At 44.6% G+C, this 22,397-nt stretch overlaps 2 protein-coding genes across 2 annotated transcripts in view; both read right to left on the bottom strand.

Annotated features, from left to right (window-relative positions):
• LOC139572868 (CUB and sushi domain-containing protein 3-like) overlaps positions 1–22,397 on the bottom strand; it is a 1,528,140-nt gene that overhangs the window by 1,110,926 nt on the left and 394,817 nt on the right. The window lies entirely within an intron of this gene.
• Positions 1–22,397, bottom strand: part of LOC139572851 (CUB and sushi domain-containing protein 3-like) — a 107,956-nt gene that overhangs the window by 15,322 nt on the left and 70,237 nt on the right. Inside the window, exons 4-6 of the mRNA XM_071395661.1 lie at positions 7,351–7,463; positions 4,951–5,028; positions 3,480–3,567 (exon numbers count right to left, since the gene is read on the bottom strand). Coding sequence (XP_071251762.1) covers positions 3,480–3,567; positions 4,951–5,028; positions 7,351–7,463 — 279 coding nt within the window. The remainder of the gene's footprint in view (positions 1–3,479; positions 3,568–4,950; positions 5,029–7,350; positions 7,464–22,397) is intronic.

Genomic DNA, 22,397 nt, shown 5'->3' with positions numbered 1-22,397 from the left:
TTACTGACAGATGGCCATATTACTGACAGATGGCCATATTACGGACAGATGGCCATATTACGGACAGATGGCCATATTACGGACAGATGGCCATATTACTGACAGATGGCCATATTACTGACAGATGGCCATATTACTGACAGATGGCCATATTACGGACAGATGGCCATATTACGGACAGATGGCCATATTACGGACAGATGGCCGTATTACTGACAGATGGCCGTATTACTGACAGATGGCCATATTACTGACAGATGGCAATATTACTGACAGATGGCCATATTACTGACAGATGGCCATATTACTGACAGATGGCCATATTACTGACAGATGGCCATATTACTGACAGATGGCCGTATTACTGACAGATGGCCATATTACGGACAGATGGCCATATTACGGACAGATGGCCATATTACTGACAGATGGCCATATTACTGACAGATGGCCATATTACTGACAGATGGCCATCTTACTGACAGATGGCCATATTACTGACAGATGGCCATATTACGGACAGATGGCCATATTACTGACAGATGGCCATATTACGGACAGATGGCCATATTACGGACAGATGGCCATATTACTGACAGATGGCCATATTACGGACAGATGGCCATATTATTGACAGATGGCCATATTACTGACAGATGGCCATATTACGGACAGATGGCCATATTACTGACAGATGGCCATATTACTGACAGATGGCCATCTTACTGACAGATGGCCATCTTACTGACAGATGGCCATATTACGGACAGATGGCCATATTACGGACAGATGGCCATATTACTGACAGATGGCCATATTACGGACAGATGGCCATATTACTGACAGATGGCCATATTACGGACAGATGGCAATATTACGGACAGATGGCCATATTACTGACAGATGGCCATATTACTGACAGATGGCCATATTACTGACAGATGGCCATATTACTGACAGATGGCCATATTACTGACAGATGGCCATATTACTGACAGATGGCCATATTACTGACAGATGGCCATATTACTGACAGATGGCCATATTACTGACAGATGGCCATATTACTGACAGATGGCCATATTACTGACAGATGGCCATATTACGGACAGATGGCCATATTACTGACAGATGGCCATATTACTGACAGATGGCCATATTACGGACAGATGGCCATATTACGGACAGATGGCCATATTACTGACAGATGGCCATATTACTGACAGATGGCCATATTACGGACAGATGGCCATATTACTGACAGATGGCCATATTACTGACAGATGGCCATATTACTGACAGATGGCCATATTACTGACAGATGGCCATATTACTGACAGATGGCCGTATTACTGACAGATGGCCGTATTACTGACAGATGGCCGTATTACTGACAGATGGCCGTATTACTGACAGATGGCCGTATTACTGACAGATGGCCGTATTACTGACAGATGGCCGTATTACTGACAGATGGCCGTATTACTGACAGATGGCCGTATTACTGACAGATGGCCGTATTACTGACAGATGGCCATATTACTGACAGATGGCCATATTACTGACAGATGGCCATATTACTGACAGATGGCCATATTACTGACAGTTGGCCATATTACGGACAGATGGCCATATTACTGACAGATGGCCATATTACTGACAGATGGCCATATTACTGACAGATGGCCATATTACTGACAGATGGCCATATTACTGACAGATGGCCGTATTACTGACAGATGGCCGTATTACTGACAGATGGCCGTATTACGGACAGATGGCCGTATTACGGACAGATGGCCGTATTACTGACAGATGGCCATATTACTGACAGATGGCCATATTACTGACAGATGGCCATATTACTGACAGATGGCCGTATTACTGACAGATGGCCGTATTACGGACAGATGGCCGTATTACTGACAGATGGCCATATTACTGACAGATGGCCATATTACTGACAGATGGCCATATTACTGACAGATGGCCATATTACTGACAGATGGCCATATTACTGACAGATGGCCATATTACTGACAGATGGCCATATTACTGACAGATGGCCATATTACTGTGGCCATATTACTGACAGATGGCCGTATTACTGACAGATGGCCGTATTACGGACAGATGGCCGTATTACGGACAGATGGCCGTATTACTGACAGATGGCCATATTACTGACAGATGGCCATATTACTGACAGATGGCCATATTACTGACAGATGGCCGTATTACGGACAGATGGCCGTATTACGGACAGATGGCCGTATTACTGACAGATGGCCATATTACTGACAGATGGCCATATTACTGACAGATGGCCATATTACTGACAGATGGCCATATTACTGACAGATGGCCATATTACTGACAGATGGCCATATTACTGACAGATGGCCATATTACTGACAGATGGCCATATTACTGTGGCCATATTACTGACAGATGGCCATATTACTGACAGATGGCCGTATTACTGACAGATGGCCATATTACTGACAGATGGCCATATTACTGACAGATGGCCATATTACTGACAGATGGCCATATTACTGACAGATGGCCATATTACTGACAGATGGCCATATTACTGACAGATGGCCATATTACTGACAGATGGCCATATTACTGACAGATGGCCATATTACTGACAGATGGCCGTATTACTGACAGATGGCCGTATTACTGACAGATGGCCGTATTACTGACAGATGGCCGTATTACTGACAGATGGCCGTATTACTGACAGATGGCCATATTACTGACAGATGGCCATATTACTGACAGATGGCCATATTACTGACAGATGGCCATATTACTGACAGATGGCCGTATTACTGACAGATGGCCATATTACTGACAGATGGCCATATTACTGACAGATGGCCATATTATGCATAAACGGACTGAAGCCGTAACTGCAAGTTAAAATATCTAGTTGTGTCTGTTTTTTACTAGGGCCTGTAGTCTAGAGGATGTATTATATTCCCACTGAGTCCATGGCTGGATATCAAAGGGCATCCCATTCTCCATATAGTGACCTACTTCTGACCGGGGCCCAGTTAGGACACAGGCCCATGTGAGGTAGGTCTGACCAGGGCCCGTGAGGTAGGTCTGACCAGGACCCATTTAGGACACAGGCCCATGTGAGGTAGGTCTGACCAGGGCCCCTTTAGGACACAGGCCCATGTGAGGTAGGTCTGACCAGGGCCCATGTGAGGTAGGTCTGACCAGGGCCCAGTTGGAACACAGGCCCATGTGAGGTAGGTCTGACCAAGGCCCAGTTAGGACACAGGCCCATGTGAGGTAGGTCTGACTAGGGCCCATTTAGGACACAGGCCCATGTGAGGTAGGTCTGACCAGGGCCCAGTTGGGACACAGGCCCATGTGAGGTAGGTCTGACCAGGGCCCAGTTGGGACACAGGCCCATGTGAGGTAGGTAGACAGGCATGTTTAGTTACGGACGAGCTCACCTGAAGTCAGAGCCTCTGCGTTTGCCGTTCTCAGGTTCCCCCGGGTCCGGGCAATAATTGGACACCTGTTTAATTCCTCCTTCATTCACTGTAGGGACAAAATAACAGGTAGAAACACAATGTTACTGGTTATCAGGCTTATTGATTCACTATGGAAACACATCAATCAGGTAGAAACACAATGTTACTGGTTATCAGGAGGAGAGGAGAGGAGGAGAAGGAAAGGGGGGAGTGGGGGGAGAGAGGAGGAGGAGGAGGAGGAGGAGGAGGAGGAGGAAAGGGGGGAGTGGGGGGAGAGAGGAGGAGGAGGAGGAGGAGGAGGAGGAGGAGGAAATCTCTGTAGGAAACTCACCACAATCATGTATTCAATTGTATATGTCGTTTAAGGTATATAAATCAACAAATATACACATATACCACAAACATACAGTATGAGATTAAACACACAATATATATACAAATATACCACTAACATACAGTATAAGGCACTGTAAAACACACAATCTACTGTATATACAAATATACCACTAACATACAGTATGAGGTACTGTAAAACACACAATCTACTGTATATACAAATATACCACTAACATACAGTATAAGGTACTGTGAAACACACAATCTTACCAGATCCTTATTAAATGGCTTATTAGATCTTTCGACAAATAATACAAGATTCTTATTTGACGTTCATGTCTCTTTTCCACCTGGGTATACAGCGTAGCTTTACAGAGCCCATTTCCACCTGGGTATACAGCGTAGCTTTACAGCGTAGCTTTACAGAGCCCTTTTCCACCTGGGTATACAGCGTAGCTTTACAGCGTAGCTTTACAGCGTAGCTTTACAGAGCCCATTTCCAACCGAGCACTGGGGGGCATTGCGTTTGTCAAAAAAGACAAAGGACTGCACTTCAGCGATCCTTTTGAGTTCCGTGTAGAACCCTTAACACAGAGGGTTCTACATGGAAGCAAAAAGGGTTCTACATGGAAGCAAAAAGGGTTCTACATGGAACCAAAAAGGGTTCTACCTACAACCAAAAAGGGTTTTTACCTGGAACCAAAAGGGTTCTACCTGGAACCAAAAAGGGTTCTACCTGGAACCAAAAGAGTTCTACCTGGAACCAAAAAGGGTTCTACCTGGAACCAAAAAGGGTTCTACCTGGAACCAAAAGGGTTCTACCTGGAACCAAAAGGGTTCTCCTATGGGACAGCCCTTTTGGAACACTTTTCTCTGTGAGTGCAGCTAAATGCCCCCAGCTTAAAACAAAGAACCCTGTTGGAACACTTTTCTCTGTGAGTGTAGCTAAATGCCCCCAGCTTAAAACAAAGAACCCTTTTGGAACACTTTTCTCTGTGAGTGTAGCTAAATGCCCCCAGCTTAAAACAAAGAACCGCACATGTCAAACAAGCAAATAGCCCAAACACAAACACACACAGGAAATGATTAGCATACAGATGAATAGGGAACTTACTCAAAGACAATTTGTTATTGTTGTCCTTTCCCGGTAGTAACTTTACCCCTCTGGATTTCAGCTCTCCGGAGCTTTTCACTGGTTGAGAACAACAAAAACAATGGCATTAGATAAAAGAAAGTTCCAGCATTAGATGAGAGGAAGGCACAGTGGTGGTTTTAGTTCAGTAAAACCACATAGCCCCTTTGAGGAACGAACATCATCAATAATTGCTATCGGATTCATATTTGTTTCAGAAAAAGTGAGCTATTACCCCTGCTACATACAGAATAGTGAGTCGTTACCCCTGCTACATACAGAACAGTGAGTCGTTACCCCTGCTACATACAGAATAGTGAGCCATTACCCCTGCTACATACAGAATAGTGAGTCGTTACCCCTGCTACATACAGAATAGTGAGTCGTTACCCCTGCTACATACAGAATAGTGAGTCGTTACCCCTGCTACATACAGAATAGTGAGTCGTTACCCCTGCTACATACAGAATAGTGAGTCGTTACCCCTGCTACATACAGAATAGTGAGTCGTTACCCCTGCTACATACAGAATAGTGAGTCGTTACCCCTGCTACATACAGAATAGTGAGTCATTACCCCTGCTACATACAGAATAGCGAGTCATTACCCCTGCTACATACAGAACAGTGAGCCATTACCCCTGCTACATACAGAATAGTGAGCCATTACCCCTGCTACATAGAGAACAGTGAGCCATTACCCCGGATACATACAGAATAGTGAGTCATTATCCCTGCTACATACAGAATAGCGAGTCATTACCCCTGCTACATACAGAATAGTGAGCCATTACCCCTGCTACATACAGAACAGTGAGCCATTACCCCTGCTACATACAGAAAAGTGAGCCATTATCCCTGCTACATACAGAAAAGTGAGCCATTACCCCTGATACATACAGAATAGTGAGCCATTACCCCTGCTACATACAGAATAGTGAGCCATTATCCCTGCTACATACAGAATAGTGAGCCATTATCCCTGCTACATACAGAATAGTGAGCCATTATCCCTGCTACATACAGAAAAGTGAGCCATTATCCCTGCTACATACAGAAAAGTGAGCCATTACCCCTGATACATACAGAATAGTGAGCCATTACCCCTGCTACATACAGAATAGTGAGCCATTATCCCTGATACATACAGAATAGTGAGCCATTATCCCTGATACATACAGAAAAGTGAGCCATTACCCCTGCTACATACATAATAGTGAGCCATTATCCCTGCTACATACAGAATAGTGAGCCATTATCCCTGTTACATACAGAATAGTGAGCCATTATCCCTGCTACATACAGAATAGTGAGCCATTACCCCTGCTACATACAGAATAGTGAGCCATTACCCCTGCTACATACAGAAAAGGGTGTCAATTTCAGTGGCAGACCATGACTTCATTGATAAATTCCATTAAAATGTTATTAGATGTATTGTCTTTGCAACTGACGTGTTTACCGGGGTGAAAAGGTATCCAATTGAATCCAAACCGATATATACACTTTTTTAATGAAAATGAATGAGTAGAATATAATATAATAGGATGAATCAGAAAACATTCATCTAGAACCCTCCAATAACAGGTCCGCTGCCTTGCTTCCAAGTCATTGTTCCCCTCCAATCAGGGACTGATTAGGACGTAGGAAGCCAAGTGGGGTGCAATGAATTATCAGGTACAGCAGTAAACTGTCACCCGGGGGGAAATGTCTCGTGACATACAATAATTTCAACACAAACAGACCAACCAACATTATTAGAGAGTTATTTACGTCCCTTAGTAATGGCATCTTTTCAGTGCAGCTATAGGCAGCTGGTCAAAAGCAGTGCACTATATGCACTACACCAAAACACCATCATTGAGAAAATGGTTTTCATGTCTGGCCTGGATCGGCTGGCTAGCTGTTAGGCTGCTTTATAAACTGTATCTTCAAAGTCCTGGTAAAGGAGAACGGGAAGGTAATGCATTATAGAAGTCTGTCTGGCTCTGCTGCAGTGTGTTAACGGAAGCAGTGTATAATACATCTGTAACAATTTGACCAATCAGGGGGTGGGGCTTTGGTCTGGAGGGATACAACTAGAACAAAGGCATCCTTAGTCTTTAACCAATCAGAGAAGAGTGAATGGACCTGGTTACTGATCAGTAGACAAGATGAGGATGAAACGCTGCACGGATACATGAGATCTTCAGAAAAGTAGTAGGTAGAAAGTACTCTTTGGTAAGGGGTTATGAGTGGTTATAAGGGGTTATGAGTGGTTATAAGGGGTTATGAGTGGTTATAAGGGGTTATAAGTGGTGGTTAAAAAGTAGTAGGTAGAAAGTAGTAATCACATAACATTGTGTCAATGAATTCATCAAATAAATGGTTAATTACGTCTTACCTTGATACTGAAGTGTGAATCCTTTATGTCGATGATTCGTATCGGTCACAAAATGGAGTCTTAGCCAGTTCTTGTTGCTGATGATGGGTGCTGGTATATTCACACCAGATAACCTGCAGGTAAAGATACAGACATAAAACCCTCTGTAATCTGACTGTTCAATCACCAGATAACCTGCAGGTAAAGATACATACATAACAGTCTCTGTAATCTGACTGTTCAATCACCAGATAACCTGCAGGTAACGATACAGACATAACAGTCTCTGTAATCTGACGGTTCAATCACCAGATAACCTGCAGGTAAAGATACAGACATAACAGTCTCTGTAATCTGACTGTTCAATCACCAGATAACCTGCAGGTAAAGATACAGACATAAAAGCCTCTGTAATCTGACTGTTCAATCACCAGATAACCTGCAGGTAAAGATACAGAGATAACAGTCTCTGTAATCTGACTGTTCAATCACCAGATAACCTGCAGGTAAAGGTACAGACATAACAGTCTCTGTAATCTGACTGTTCAATCACCAGATAACCTGCAGGTAAAGATACAGACATAAAACCCTCTGTAATCTGACTGTTCAATCACCAGATAACCTGCAGTCTATAACAACATGGTTATCAGACACAGCTGGTGTAAAACTATAAGATCGAAACAAGATCATCTTTTTACTGTAATGACTGGTGGGAACATCACTGTTATAACTGGTAGGAACATCACATAACTGTAGACTGATATGACTGGTAGGAACATCACATAACTGTAGACTGATATGACTGGTAGGAACATCACAGTTATAACTGGTAGGAACATCACATAACTGTAGACTGATATGACTGGTAGGAACATCACATAACTGTAGACTGATATGACTGGTAGGAACATCACAGTTATAACTGGTAGGAACATCACATAACTGTAGACTGTTATGACTGGTAGGAACATCACATAACTGTAGACTGATATGACTGGTAGGAACATCACATAACTGTAGACTGATATGACTGGTAGGAACATCACTGTTATGACTGGTAGGAACATCACATAACTGTAGACTGTTATAACTGGTAGGAACATCACATAACTGTAGACTGTTATAACTGGTAGGAACATCACATAACTGTAGACTGTTATAACTGGTAGGAACATCACATAACTGTAGACTGATATGACTGGTAGGAACATCACTGTTATGACTGGTAGGAACATCACATAACTGTAGGATGTTATAACTGGTAGGAACATCACATAACTGTAGACTGATATGACTGGTAGGAACATCACATAACTGTAGACTGTTATAACTGGTAGGAACATCACATAACTGTAGACTGTTATGACTGGTAGGAACATCACATAACTGTAGACTGTTATGACTGGTAGGAACATCACATAACTGTAGACTGTTATAACTGGTAGGAACATCACATAACTGTAGACTGTTATCACTGGTAGGAACATCACATAACTGTAGACTGATATGACTGGTAGGAACATCACATAACTGTAGGCTGTTATAACTGGTAGGAACATCACATAACTGTAGACTGATATGACTGGTAGGAACATCACATAACTGTAGACTGTTATGACTGGTGAGAACATCACATAACTGTAGGCTGTTATAACTGGTAGGAACATCACATAACTGTAGGCTGTTATAACTGGTAGGAACATCACATAACTGTAGACTGAAATGACTGGTAGGAACATCACATAACTGTAGACTGATAAGACTGGTAGGAACATCACATAACTGTAGACTGTTATAACTGGTAGGAACATCACATAACTGTAGACTGTTATGACTGGTGGGAACATCACTGTTATAACTGGTAGGAACATCACATAACTGTAGACTGATATGACTGGTAGGAACATCACATAACTGTAGACTGTTATAACTGGTAGGAACATCACATAACTGTAGACTGTTATCACTGGTAGGAACATCACATAACTGTAGACTGATATGACTGGTAGGAACATCACATAACTGTAGGCTGTTATAACTGGTAGGAACATCACATAACTGTAGACTGATATGACTGGTAGGAACATCACATAACTGTAGACTGTTATGACTGGTAGGAACATCACATAACTGTAGGCTGTTATAACTGGTAGGAACATCACATAACTGTAGGCTGTTATAACTGGTAGGAACATCACATAACTGTAGACTGAAATGACTGGTAGGAACATCACATAACTGTAGACTGATAAGACTGGTAGGAACATCACATAACTGTAGACTGTTATAACTGGTAGGAACATCACATAACTGTAGACTGTTATGACTGGTGGGAACATCACTGTTATAACTGGTAGGAACATCACATAACTGTAGACTGATATGACTGGTAGGAACATCACTGTTATGACTGGTAGGAACATCACATAACTGTAGACTGTTATCACTGGTGAGAACATCACAGTAATGACTGGTAGGAACATCACATAACTGTAGGCTGTTATAACTGGTAGGAACATCACATAACTGTAGGATGTTATAACTGGTAGGAACATCACATAACTGTAAACTGATATGACTGGTAGGAACATCACATAACTGTAGGCTGTTATAACTGGTAGGAACATCACATAACTGTAAACTGTTATCACTGGTAGGAACATCACATAACTGTAGGCTGTTATAACTGGTAGGAACATCACATAACTGAACTGCCCTGAAAATGAATCCATCTAAAAAGACCCCCCCCCCCCCACACACACACACACACACACACACACACACACACACACACACACACACACACACACACACACACACACACACACACACACACACACACACACACACACACACACACACAGCCGTGCCTAGTCTGTGAGATCAGATGCATTACCAGTATGTAGCCGTAACATTGGGCTGTGGCTGTGCTCTGTTCTAATCCCAGGGATTCAACATGCTGTACTCTGTTCTAATCCCAGGGATTCAACATGCTGGGCTCTGTTCTAATCCCAGGGATTCAGCATGTTGTGCTCTGTTCTAATCCCAGGGATTCAGCATGTTGTGCTCTGTTCTAATCCCAGGGATTCAACATGTTGTGCTCTGTTCTAATCCCAGGGATTCAACATGCTGTACTCTGTTCTAATCCCAGGGATTCAGCATGTTGTGCTCTGTTCTAATCCCAGGGATTCAGCATGTTGTGCTCTGTTCTAATCCCAGGGATTCAACATGTTGTGCTCTGTTCTAATCCCAGGGATTCAACATGTTGTGCTCTGTTCTAATCCCAGGGATTCAACATGCTGTGCTCTGTTCTAATCCCAGGGATTCAGCATGTTGTGCTCTGTTATAATCCCAGGGATTCAGCATGCTGTTCTCTCTCCCTGCCAAAGGCTTGTGCTGGTTTGTCTGGCTAACCAGGCCAGGGTTGAGTGGCATTCTAACCCATTTACACTGCACTACATTAACCAGGGCCAGAACCACACTATATAAGGAACATACTGCACTACTTTAACCAGGGCCCACAGGGCCAGAACCACACTATATAAGGGATATACTGCACTACATTAACCAGGGCCCATAGGGCCAGAACCACACTATATAAGGGATATACTGCACTACTTTAACCAGGGCCCACAGGGCCAGAACCACACTATATAAGGGATATACTGCACTACTTTAACCAGGGCCCACAGGGCCAGAACCACACTATATAAGGAATATACTGCACTACATTAACCAGGGCCCACAGGGCCAGAACAACACTATATAAGGAACATACTGCACTACTTTAACCAGGGCCCACAGGGCCAGAACCACACTATATAAGGGATATACTGCACTACATTAACCAGGGCCCACAGGGCCAGAACCACACTATATAAGGGATATACTGCACTACATTAACCAGGGCCCACAGGGCCAGAACCACACTATATAAGGGATATACTGCACTACATTAACCAGGGCCCACAGGGCCAGAACCACACTATATAAGGGATATACTGCACTACATTAACCAGGGCCCACAGGGCCAGAACCACACTATATAAGGGATATACTGCACTACATTAACCAGGGCCCACAGGGCCAGAACCACACTATATAAGGGATATACTGCTTTACATTAACCAGGGCCCACAGGGCCAGAACCACACTATATAAGGAACATACTGCACTACTTTAACCAGGGCCCACAGGGCCAGAACCACACTATATAAGGGATATACTGCACTACATTAACCAGGGCCCACAGGGCCAGAACCACACTATATAAGAGATATACTGCACTACATTAACCAGGGCCCACAGGGCCAGAACTACACTATATAAGGAAAATACTGCACTACTTTAACCAGGGCCCACAGGGCCAGAACCACACTATATAAGGGATATACTGCACTACATTAACCAGGGCCCACAGGGCCAGAACCACACTATATAAGGAACATACTGCACTACATTAACCAGGGCCCACAGGGCCAGAACCACACTATATAAGGGATATACTGCACTACATTAACCAGGGCCCACAGGGCCAGAACCACACTACATAAGGAATATACTGCACTACATTAACCAGGGCCCACAGGGCCAGAACCACACTATATAAGGGATATACTGCACTACATTAACCAGGGCCCACAGGGCCAGAACCACACTATATAAGGGATATACTGCACTACATTAACCAGGGCCCACAGGGCCAGAACCACACTATATAAGGAACATACTGCACTACATTAACCAGGGCCCACAGGGCCAGAACCACACTATATAAGGGATATACTGCACTACATTAACCAGGGCCCACAGGGCCAGAACCACACTATATAAGGGATATACTGCACTACATTAACCAGGGCCCACAGGGCCAGAACCACACTATATAAGGGATATACTGCACTACATTAACCAGGGCCCACAGGGCCAGAACCACACTATATAAGGGATATACTGCTTTACATTAACCAGGGCCCACAGGGCCAGAACCACACTATATAAGGGATATACTGCACTACATTAACCAGGGCCCACAGGGCCAGAACCACACTACATAAGGAATATACTGCACTACATTAACCAGGGCCCACAGGGCCAGAACCACACTATATAAGGGATATACTGCACTACATTAACCAGGGCCCACAGGGCCAGAACCACACTATATAAGGAACATGCTGCACTACTTTAACCAGGGCCCACAGGGCCAGAACCACACTATATAAGGGATATACTGCACTACATTAACCAGGGCCCACAGGGCCAGAACCACACTATATAAGGGATATACTGCACTACTTTAACCAGGGCCCACAGGGCCAGAACCACACTATATAAGGGATATACTGCACTACTTTAACCAGGGCCCACAGGGCCAGAACCACACTATATAAGGGATATACTGCACTACTTTAACCAGGGCCCACAGGGCCAGAACCACACTATATAAGGGATATACTGCACTTCTTTAACCAGGGCCCACAGGGCCAGAACCACACTATATAAGGGATATACTGCACTACTTTAACCAGGGCCAGAACCACACTATATAAGGGATATACTGCACTACTTTAACCAGGGTCCACAGGGCCAGAACCACACTATATAAGGAATATACTGCACTACATTAACCAGGGCCCACAGGGCCAGAACCACACTATATAAGGGATATACTGCACTACTTTAACCAGGGCCCACAGGGCCAGAACCACACTATATAAGGAACATACTGCACTACTTTAACCAGGGCCCACAGGGCCAGAACCACACTATATAAGGGATATACTGCACTACATTAACCAGGGCCCACAGGGCCAGAACCACACTATATAAGGGATATACTGCACTACATTAACCAGGGCCCACAGGGCCAGAACCACACTATATAAGGGATATACTGCTTTACATTAACCAGGGCCCACAGGGCCAGAACCACACTATATAAGGAACATACTGCACTACTTTAACCAGGGCCCACAGGGCCAGAACCACACTATATAAGGGATATACTGCTTTACATTAACCAGGGCCCACAGGGCCAGAACCACACTATATAAGGAATATACTGCACTACATTAACCAGGGCCCACAGGCCCAGAACCACACTATATAAGGAATATACTGCACTACATTAACCAGGGCCAGAACCACACTATATAAGGAATATACTGCACTACTTTAACCAGGGCCCACAGGGCCAGAACCACACTATATAAGGAACATACTGCACTACTTTAACCAGGGCCCACAGGGCCAGAACCACACTATATAAGGGATATACTGCTTTACATTAACCAGGGCCCACAGGGCCAGAACCACACTATATAAGGAATATACTGCACTACATTAACCAGGGCCCACAGGCCCAGAACCACACTATATAAGGAATATACTGCACTACATTAACCAGGGCCAGAACCACACTATATAAGGAATATACTGCACTACATTAACCAGGGCCCACAGGGCCAGAACCACACTATATAAGGGATATACTGCACTACATTAACCAGGGCCCACAGGGCCAGAACCACACTATATAAGGGATATACTGCTTTACATTAACCAGGGCCCACAGGGCCAGAACCACACTATATAAGGAACATACTGCACTACATTAACCAGGGCCAGAACCACACTATATAAGGAACATACTGCACTACATTAACCAGGGCCAGAACCACACTATATAAGGAACATACTGCACTACATTAACCAGGGCCAGAACCACACTATATAAGGAACATACTGCACTACATTAACCAGGGCCAGAACCACACTATATAAGGAATATGGTGCCATTTGGGCCGAACCCTGATGCTTTTATCTTCTGCCTCCAACAGTCCTTCCTCGGCTCCCCGCCTCTCCATCTGCCTCCCTCCCTCTCTCCCTCCGTCCCCGCCTGCCTCCCTCCCTCTCTCCCTCTCCACCTGCCTGCCTCCCTCCATCTCTCCCTCTCCACCTGCCTGCCTCCCTCCCTCTCTCCCTCCCCGCCTACCTGCCTCCCTCCCTCTCTCCATCTCCACCTGCCTGCCTCCCTCCCTCTCTCCCTCCCCGCCTGCCTCCCTCCCTCTCTCCATCTCCACCTGCCTCCCTCCCTCTCTTCCTCCCCGCCTGCCTGCCTCCCTCCCTCCCTCCCTCTCTCCCTCCCCGCCTACCTGCCTCCCTCCCTCTCTCCATCTCCACCTGCCTCCCTCCCTCTCTTCCTCCCCGCCTGCCTGCCTCCCTCCCTCCCTCTCTCCATCTCCACCTGCCTCCCTCCATCTCTCCCTCCCCGCCTACCTGCCTCCCTCCCTCTCTCCCTCCCCGCCTGCCTCCCTCTCTCCCTCCCCGCCTACCTCCCTCTCTCCATCTCCACCTGCCTCCCTCCATCTCTCCCTCCCCGCCTACCTGCCTCCCTCCCTCTCTCCCTCCCCGCCTGCCTCCCTCTCTCCCTCCCCGCCTACCTCCCTCTCTCCATCTCCACCTGCCTGCCTCCCTCCCTCTCTCCCTCCCCGCCTGCCTCCCTCCCTCTCTCCATCTCCACCTGCCTCCCTCCCTCTCTTCCTCCCCGCCTGCCTGCCTCCCTCCCTCCCTCCCTCTCTCCCTCCCCGCCTACCTGCCTCCCTCCCTCTCTCCATCTCCACCTGCCTCCCTCCCTCTCTTCCTCCCCGCCTGCCTGCCTCCCTCCCTCCCTCTCTCCATCTCCACCTGCCTCCCTCCATCTCTCCCTCCCCGCCTACCTGCCTCCCTCCCTCTCTCCCTCCCCGCCTGCCTCCCTCTCTCCCTCCCCGCCTACCTCCCTCTCTCCATCTCCGCCTGCCTCCCTCCCTCTCTCCATCTCCACCTGCCTCCCTCCCTCTCTTCCTCCCCGCCTGCCTGCCTCCCTCCCTCCCTCCCTCTCTCCACCCCCGCCTACCTGCCTCCCTCCCTCTCTCCATCTCCACCTGCCTCCCTCCCTCTCTTCCTCCCCGCCTGCCTGCCTCCCTCCCTCCCTCTCTCCATCTCCACCTGCCTCCCTCCATCTCTCCCTCCCCGCCTACCTGCCTCCCTCCCTCTCTCCCTCCCCACCTGCCTCCCTCTCTCCCTCCCCGCCTACCTCCCTCTCTCCATCTCCACCTGCCTCCCTCCATCTCTCCCTCCCCGCCTACCTGCCTCTCTCCCTCCCCGCCTGCCTCCCTCCATCTCTCCCTCTCTCCGTCCCCGCCTGCCTTCCTCTCTCTCTCCTTCCCCGCCTCTCCTCTGACTCACACACAGTCAATACAACACAATACAAACCCAACACACAGCTATTAAACAAGGTTTAAGACAGGACGAACAGTCAATACAACATAATACAACACACAGCTATTAAACAAGGTTTAAGACAGTACAAACAGTCAAACCCAACACACAGCTATTAAACAAGGTTTAAGACAGGACAAACAGTCAATACAACATAAGGCTATTAAACAAGGTTTTAGAAAGGTCAAACAGTCAATTTGGGGCTCCCGAGTGGCGCAGCGGTCTAAGGCACTATATATCAGTGCTAGAGGCATCACTACAGACCCTGGTTCGATTCCAGGCTGTATCACAACCGGCCGTGATTTGGAGTCTCATAGGGCGGCGCACAATTGGCCCAGCGCTGTCTGCGTTGAGCCGGGGTAGGCAGTCATTGTAAAATAAGAATTTGTTCTTAACTGACAAGTCTAGTTAAAATAAAAGTTAAATAAAAAATAAATAACAAGGGATAGATAAGTAGTTCAACAGTAAGGATGTAAAACAGTGTGTCTGAGGTGTGAAGGGACTTTGGTTTGGTCAGACAATATACAAGGGATAGATAAGTAGTTCAACAGTAAGGATGTAAAACAGTGTTTCTGAGGTATGAAGGGACTTTGGTTTGGTCAGACAATATACTTGGTGTTTTTGGAGGTGTTTTTCAACACTGTGCAGCTCTGTATAACACCTTGTCATTACATTTGACATTTCATTCATTTGGCAGAAGCTTTCATCCTGAGCGACTTACAGTCAGTCAGTGCATTCATCTTATTGAGGTAGCTCGTGGAAACAACCACATTTCTCAGCCATAGGAAGTAAATGTTTATATCAGCATCAGTCTGCCTTGTTATTGTAAACATATGTTACGGTAACATAACACTACGACAAGCCTGTCCTACAGCTGCTGTAATCATATGTTACGGTAACATAACACTACGACAAGCCTGTCCTACAGCTGCTGTAATCATATGTTACGGTAACATAACACTACGACAAGCCTGTCCTACAGCTGCTGTAATCATATGTTACAGTAACATAACACTATGACCAGCCTGTCCTACAGCTGCTGTAATCATATGTTACGGTAACATAACACTACGACAAGCCTGTCCTACAGCTGCTGTAATCATATGTTACAGTAACATAACACTATGACAAGCCTGTCCTACAGCTGCTGTAATCATATGTTACAGTAACATAACACTATGACCAGCCTGTCCTACAGCTGCTGTAATCATATGTTACAGTAACATAACACTATGACCAGCCTGTCCTACAGCTGCTGTAATCATATGTTACAGTAACATAACACTATGACCAGCCTGTCCTACAGCTGCTGTAATCATATGTTACAGTAACATAACACTACGACAAGCCTGTCCTACAGCTGCTGTAATCATATGTTACAGTAACATAACACTATGACCAGCCTGTCCTACAGCTGCTGTAATCATATGTTACGGTAACATAACACTATGACAAGCCTGTCCTACAGCTACTGTAATCATATGTTACAGTAACATAACACTATGACCAGCCTGTCCTACAGCTGCTGTAATCATATGTTACAGTAACATAACACTATGACCAGCCTGTCCTACAGCTGCTGTAATCATATGTTACAGTAACATAACACTATGACAAGCCTGTCCTACAGCTGCTGTAATCATATGTTACGGTAACATAACACTATGACCAGCCTGTCCTACAGCTGCTGTAATCATATGTTACAGTAACATAACACTATGACAAGCCTGTCCTACAGCTGCTGTAATCATATGTTACAGTAACATAACACTATGACAAGCCTGTCCTACAGCTGCTGTAATCATATGTTACAGTAACATAACACTATGACCAGCCTGTCCTACAGCTGCTGTAATCATATGTTACAGTAACATAACACTATGACAAGCCTGTCCTACAGCTGCTGTAATCATATGTTACGGTAACATAACACTACGACAAGCCTGTCCTACAGCTGCTGTTATCATATGTTACAGTAACATAACACTATGACAAGCCTGTCCTACAGCTGCTGTAATCATATGTTACAGTAACATAACACTATGACAAGCCTGTCCTACAGCTGCTGTAATCATATGTTACAGTAACATAACACTATGACCAGCCTGTCCTACAGCTGCTGTAATCATATGTTACGGTAACATAACACTATGACCAGCCTGTCCTACAGCTGCTGTAATCATATGTTACAGTAACATAACACTATGACCAGCCTGTCCTACAGCTGCTGTAATCATATGTTACAGTAACATAACACTATGACCAGCCTGTCCTACAGCTGCTGTAATCATATGTTACAGTAACATAACACTATGACAAGCCTGTCCTACAGCTGCTGTAATCATATGTTACAGTAACATAACACTATGACCAGCCTGTCCTACAGCTGCTGTAATCATATGTTACAGTAACATAACACTATGACAAGCCTGTCCTACAGCTGCTGTAATCATATGTTACGGTAACATAACACTACGACAAGCCTGTCCTACAGCTGCTGTTATCATATGTTACAGTAACATAACACTATGACAAGCCTGTCCTACAGCTGCTGTAATCATATGTTACAGTAACATAACACTATGACAAGCCTGTCCTACAGCTGCTGTAATCATATGTTACAGTAACATAACACTATGACCAGCCTGTCCTACAGCTGCTGTAATCATATGTTACGGTAACATAACACTATGACCAGCCTGTCCTACAGCTGCTGTAATCATATGTTACAGTAACATAACACTATGACCAGCCTGTCCTACAGCTGCTGTAATCATATGTTACAGTAACATAACACTATGACCAGCCTGTCCTACAGCTGCTGTAATCATATGTTACAGTAACATAACACTATGACCAGCCTGTCCTACAGCTGCTGTAATCATATGTTACAGTAACATAACACTACGACCAGCCTGTCCTACAGCTGCTGTAATCATATGTTACAGTAACATAACACTATGACCAGCCTGTCCTACAGCTGCTGTAATCATATGTTACAGTAACATAACACTATGACCAGCCTGTCCTACAGCTGCTGTAATCATATGTTACAGTAACATAACACTATGACAAGCCTGTCCTACAGCTGCTGTAATCATATGTTACAGTAACATAACACTATGACCAGCCTGTCCTACAGCTGCTGTAATCATATGTTACAGTAACATAACACTATGACCAGCCTGTCCTACAGCTGCTGTAATCATATCAATCATCATGTTAGAATAACCTATGTGACCTTTCCAATGTGAAAACTTCCAATAATATACCGATCTTGACATGTCTCAGACTGTTACCAGTACTACAGTATAAATCATTGTCATGATTTGCCCTTTTGGGTGAGGATCATAGCCCCCCCCCTCCTCTCTCTCTCGCTCTCTCTCTCCACACCGCAGTTTTATGATTGTCGTAAAGACCTGCAGGAAAATTCTGTCTCCCTCTCTTTTAGAAATGGAAGTTAAACCTCTTTGTTACCACAGAAAGAGAGAGTCGTGGCAGTACGGTAACATCAATAATTAAACAATATTTCTCTATTCACAAACAATTGGAAGGATACTTATGGAACAATCATGTCGATATTAATTTCTAATCTGTGATGTAACTAAGTGTCACGGATCCCTCCGGAGCTTTCCTTGCGCACACTTGGCCCCTATTCCCAAGGATTGTATTTGTATATATGTGTCGCGACTTCCGCCGAAGTCGGTCCCTATCCTTGTTCGGGTCGGCGTTCGGCGGTCGACGTCACCGGCTTTCTAGCCATCGCCGATCCACTTTTCATTTTTCCATTTGTTTTGTCTTTGTTTTCTACACACCTGGTTTCTATTCCCTAATTACATGTTCATTATTTAACCCTCTGTTTCCCCCATGTTTGTGTGAGTGTTTGTATATAATGTTCAGGTCGTTACTTGTTGGCTGGTATTGTTTGCCGGGTTCGTTATTACGCCAGTTATTTACGAGTGACCGGCAATTTCACGCACCTTTAGTATTTGTTTTATACTGTTGCTGTTCGTGGAATAAATTACTTTGTACACTCATCTCTGCTCTCCTGCGCCTGATTCCATGCACCAGTTACCCACAGCCTGACAATATGTGCCCTTTGTTTTACCATGGTGGGGTCGGTTATTGTTACAATGTCCGTTGGTCGTGTGAGTACCTGTGCGGTGTTGTTTTGGGCTTTCGTGTCCTTGTGGATTGCGCAGATGATTTTTGGGTCTCGTCCCGCGTGTTAACCATCGTGCGCGTGTGTTATTTATTCAAGGTACTCCTCGCTCTTTTTTGGGGGTTTCAGCCCTATGTTTTTGTTACGTGTTTGTTTGGTCTTCGTCCCCGTGCCTTTACACGGCACGCCGTTATTTGGGTTTAATAAAAAAAACTATTACGCATTCCTGCGCCTGTCTCCCGAATCATTTATGCCAACGTGACTCTAGGAACAGTAGAACAACATAACTGTATCTCTGAATGTGTATATTTTCCCAGTGATCAGATTCACATCCTAGATGTTGTGGAACTTATATGATTAAATACGAAACTATTTGTGAGAAGATGTAATGTGATGTTAGCCTTCTAAATGAGAGAATTGTTTTTCAAATAAAATCTTAACCAAGTCAGTGGCCACGCCCACGTGAGCACAGACATTATGACAAAAGGAGGGAATGCCCTTTTCCCCCGAGTGCTTAAGGTCCGGGCCATGGACCCAAAATATCGATGTTTTGTTCCCCGAGCCACGTACTTTTTCCGGATGCCCCAAACAATCGGAAAGGGGATTCATCAGGGAAAATGACTTTACCCCAGTCCTCAGCAGTCCAATCCCTGTACCTTTTGCAGAATATCAGTCTGTTCCTGATGTTTTTCCTGGAGAGAAGTGGCTTCTTTGCTGCCCTTCTTGACACCAGGCCATCCTCCAAAAGTCTTCGCCTCACTGTGCGTGCAGATGCACTCACACCTGCCTGCTGCCATTCCTGAGCAAGCTCTGTACTGGTGGTGCCCCGATTCCGCAGCTGAATCAACTTTAGGAGATGGTCCTGGCGCTTGCCGGACTTTCTTGGTTGCCCTGAAGCCTTCTTCACAACAATTGAACCGCTCTCCTTGAAGTTCTTGATGATCCGATAAATGGTTAATTTAGGTGCAATCTTACTGGCAGCAATATCCTTGCCTGTGAAGCAATGATGATGGCACGTGTTTCCTTGCAGGTAACCATGGTTGACAGAGAAAGAACAATGATTCCAAGCACCACCCTCCTTTTGAAGCTTCCAGTCTGTTATTCAAACTCAATCAGCATGACAGAGGGCTCTCCAGCCTTGTCCTCGTCAACACTCACACCCGTGTTAACGAGAGAATCACTGACATGATGTCAGCTGGTCCTTTTGTGGCAGGGCCGAAATGCAGTGCAAATGTTTTTGGGGGATTCAGTTCATTTGCATGGCAAAGAGGGACTTTGCAAGTAATTGCAATTCCTCTGATCACTCTTCATAACAGCAGACTTTGTGAAAATAAATATTTGTGTCATTCTCAAAACTTTTGGCCACGACTGTAGTAATCAATGTGTAAGCTATTCTGTTTGAGTGTTTATGTAATTCTGTGTGATTATTTAGTTAGTTAGTAAATAAATAATTAAGCCAATTTGTATATTTGCTGATTCATAATTTATGCTCGGGTTTGTGCAGATATCCAAGGATTGTACGACATTCAGAATGAGACTGAAGGTAAATAATAATGAATGAATTGACTGTGACTGATGTAAGAGATATTTATATCTTTAGAGTTTAGTCGGGAGATAGTAACTCGTTAAATAACTTTTTCCACGGTGCCCTAGATTACTATTTAATGAATTGTTATGTGAGTAATTTAATTGCATAATAATTTAACGTGGTATGTAATTATTTTATAAAAGATAACCATCAATCACATTAATGATAGTCAAGACACGACACATTTGAGTTCCAAGTCATTTTGATGACATTCATCCTGTTTTCCTGGTATGGTATTTAGATTCCATCCAATCAAACTCTGTCTATTTGTCTTTTTTATTAACACTGACAGTGATTCTCTGTTTCCACTTCAACACTACCTAACACTACGTATGTGACCTGATTCAGCACACTTAGGTGTATGTCGCAAGTCACGTCTTCACAGGAGAGTCTAACCAGAATAGAATAGAAAGAGGAGTGGGAGGCCCCGGTGCACAACTGAGCAAGAGGACAAGTACATTAGCGTGTCTAGTTTGAGAAACAGACGCCTCACAAGTCCTCAACTGGCAGCTTCATTATTAAATAGTACCTGTAAAACACCAGTCTCAACGTCAACAGTGAAGAGGCGACCTTCAAGGCAGAGTTCCTCTGTCCAGTGTCTGTGTTAGTGGCCATCTTAATCTTTTATTTTTATTAGCCAGTCTGAGATATGGCGTTATCTTTGCAATATTGATATGTGTGGTCGTAACATGATTATGTGACATACCACAACAATATCATGTGACCGTATCAAGTGTCCACCACTTAAGTATATGGCGCATTCATCTGTTTATGTCCTGTACATGTGCACCTCCCTGAGGTTTCAACTCAGGTCGCATGGCCTTAACTTATGTATGGAATACTATGTGATAAGTGTGTGTGTGTAACAGTATATAAAGTATGCTAATGTACTGATGTGAAGGCATTTGGGCAGTGGTGTAAAAATACTTTAAAGTACTACTTAAGTCGTTTTTTTGTGATATCTGTACATTACTTTACTATTTATATTTTGGCAACTTTTACTTCACTACATTCGTAAAGAAACGAATGTACTTTTTACTCCATATATTTTCTTTG

Source organism: Salvelinus alpinus, chromosome 4, assembly GCF_045679555.1.
Source record: "Salvelinus alpinus chromosome 4, SLU_Salpinus.1, whole genome shotgun sequence".
NCBI lineage: Eukaryota > Metazoa > Chordata > Actinopteri > Salmoniformes > Salmonidae > Salvelinus > Salvelinus alpinus.
The sequence above is the reverse complement of the archived record's forward strand: the minus strand, read 5'-3'. Positions and strand labels throughout refer to the sequence as shown.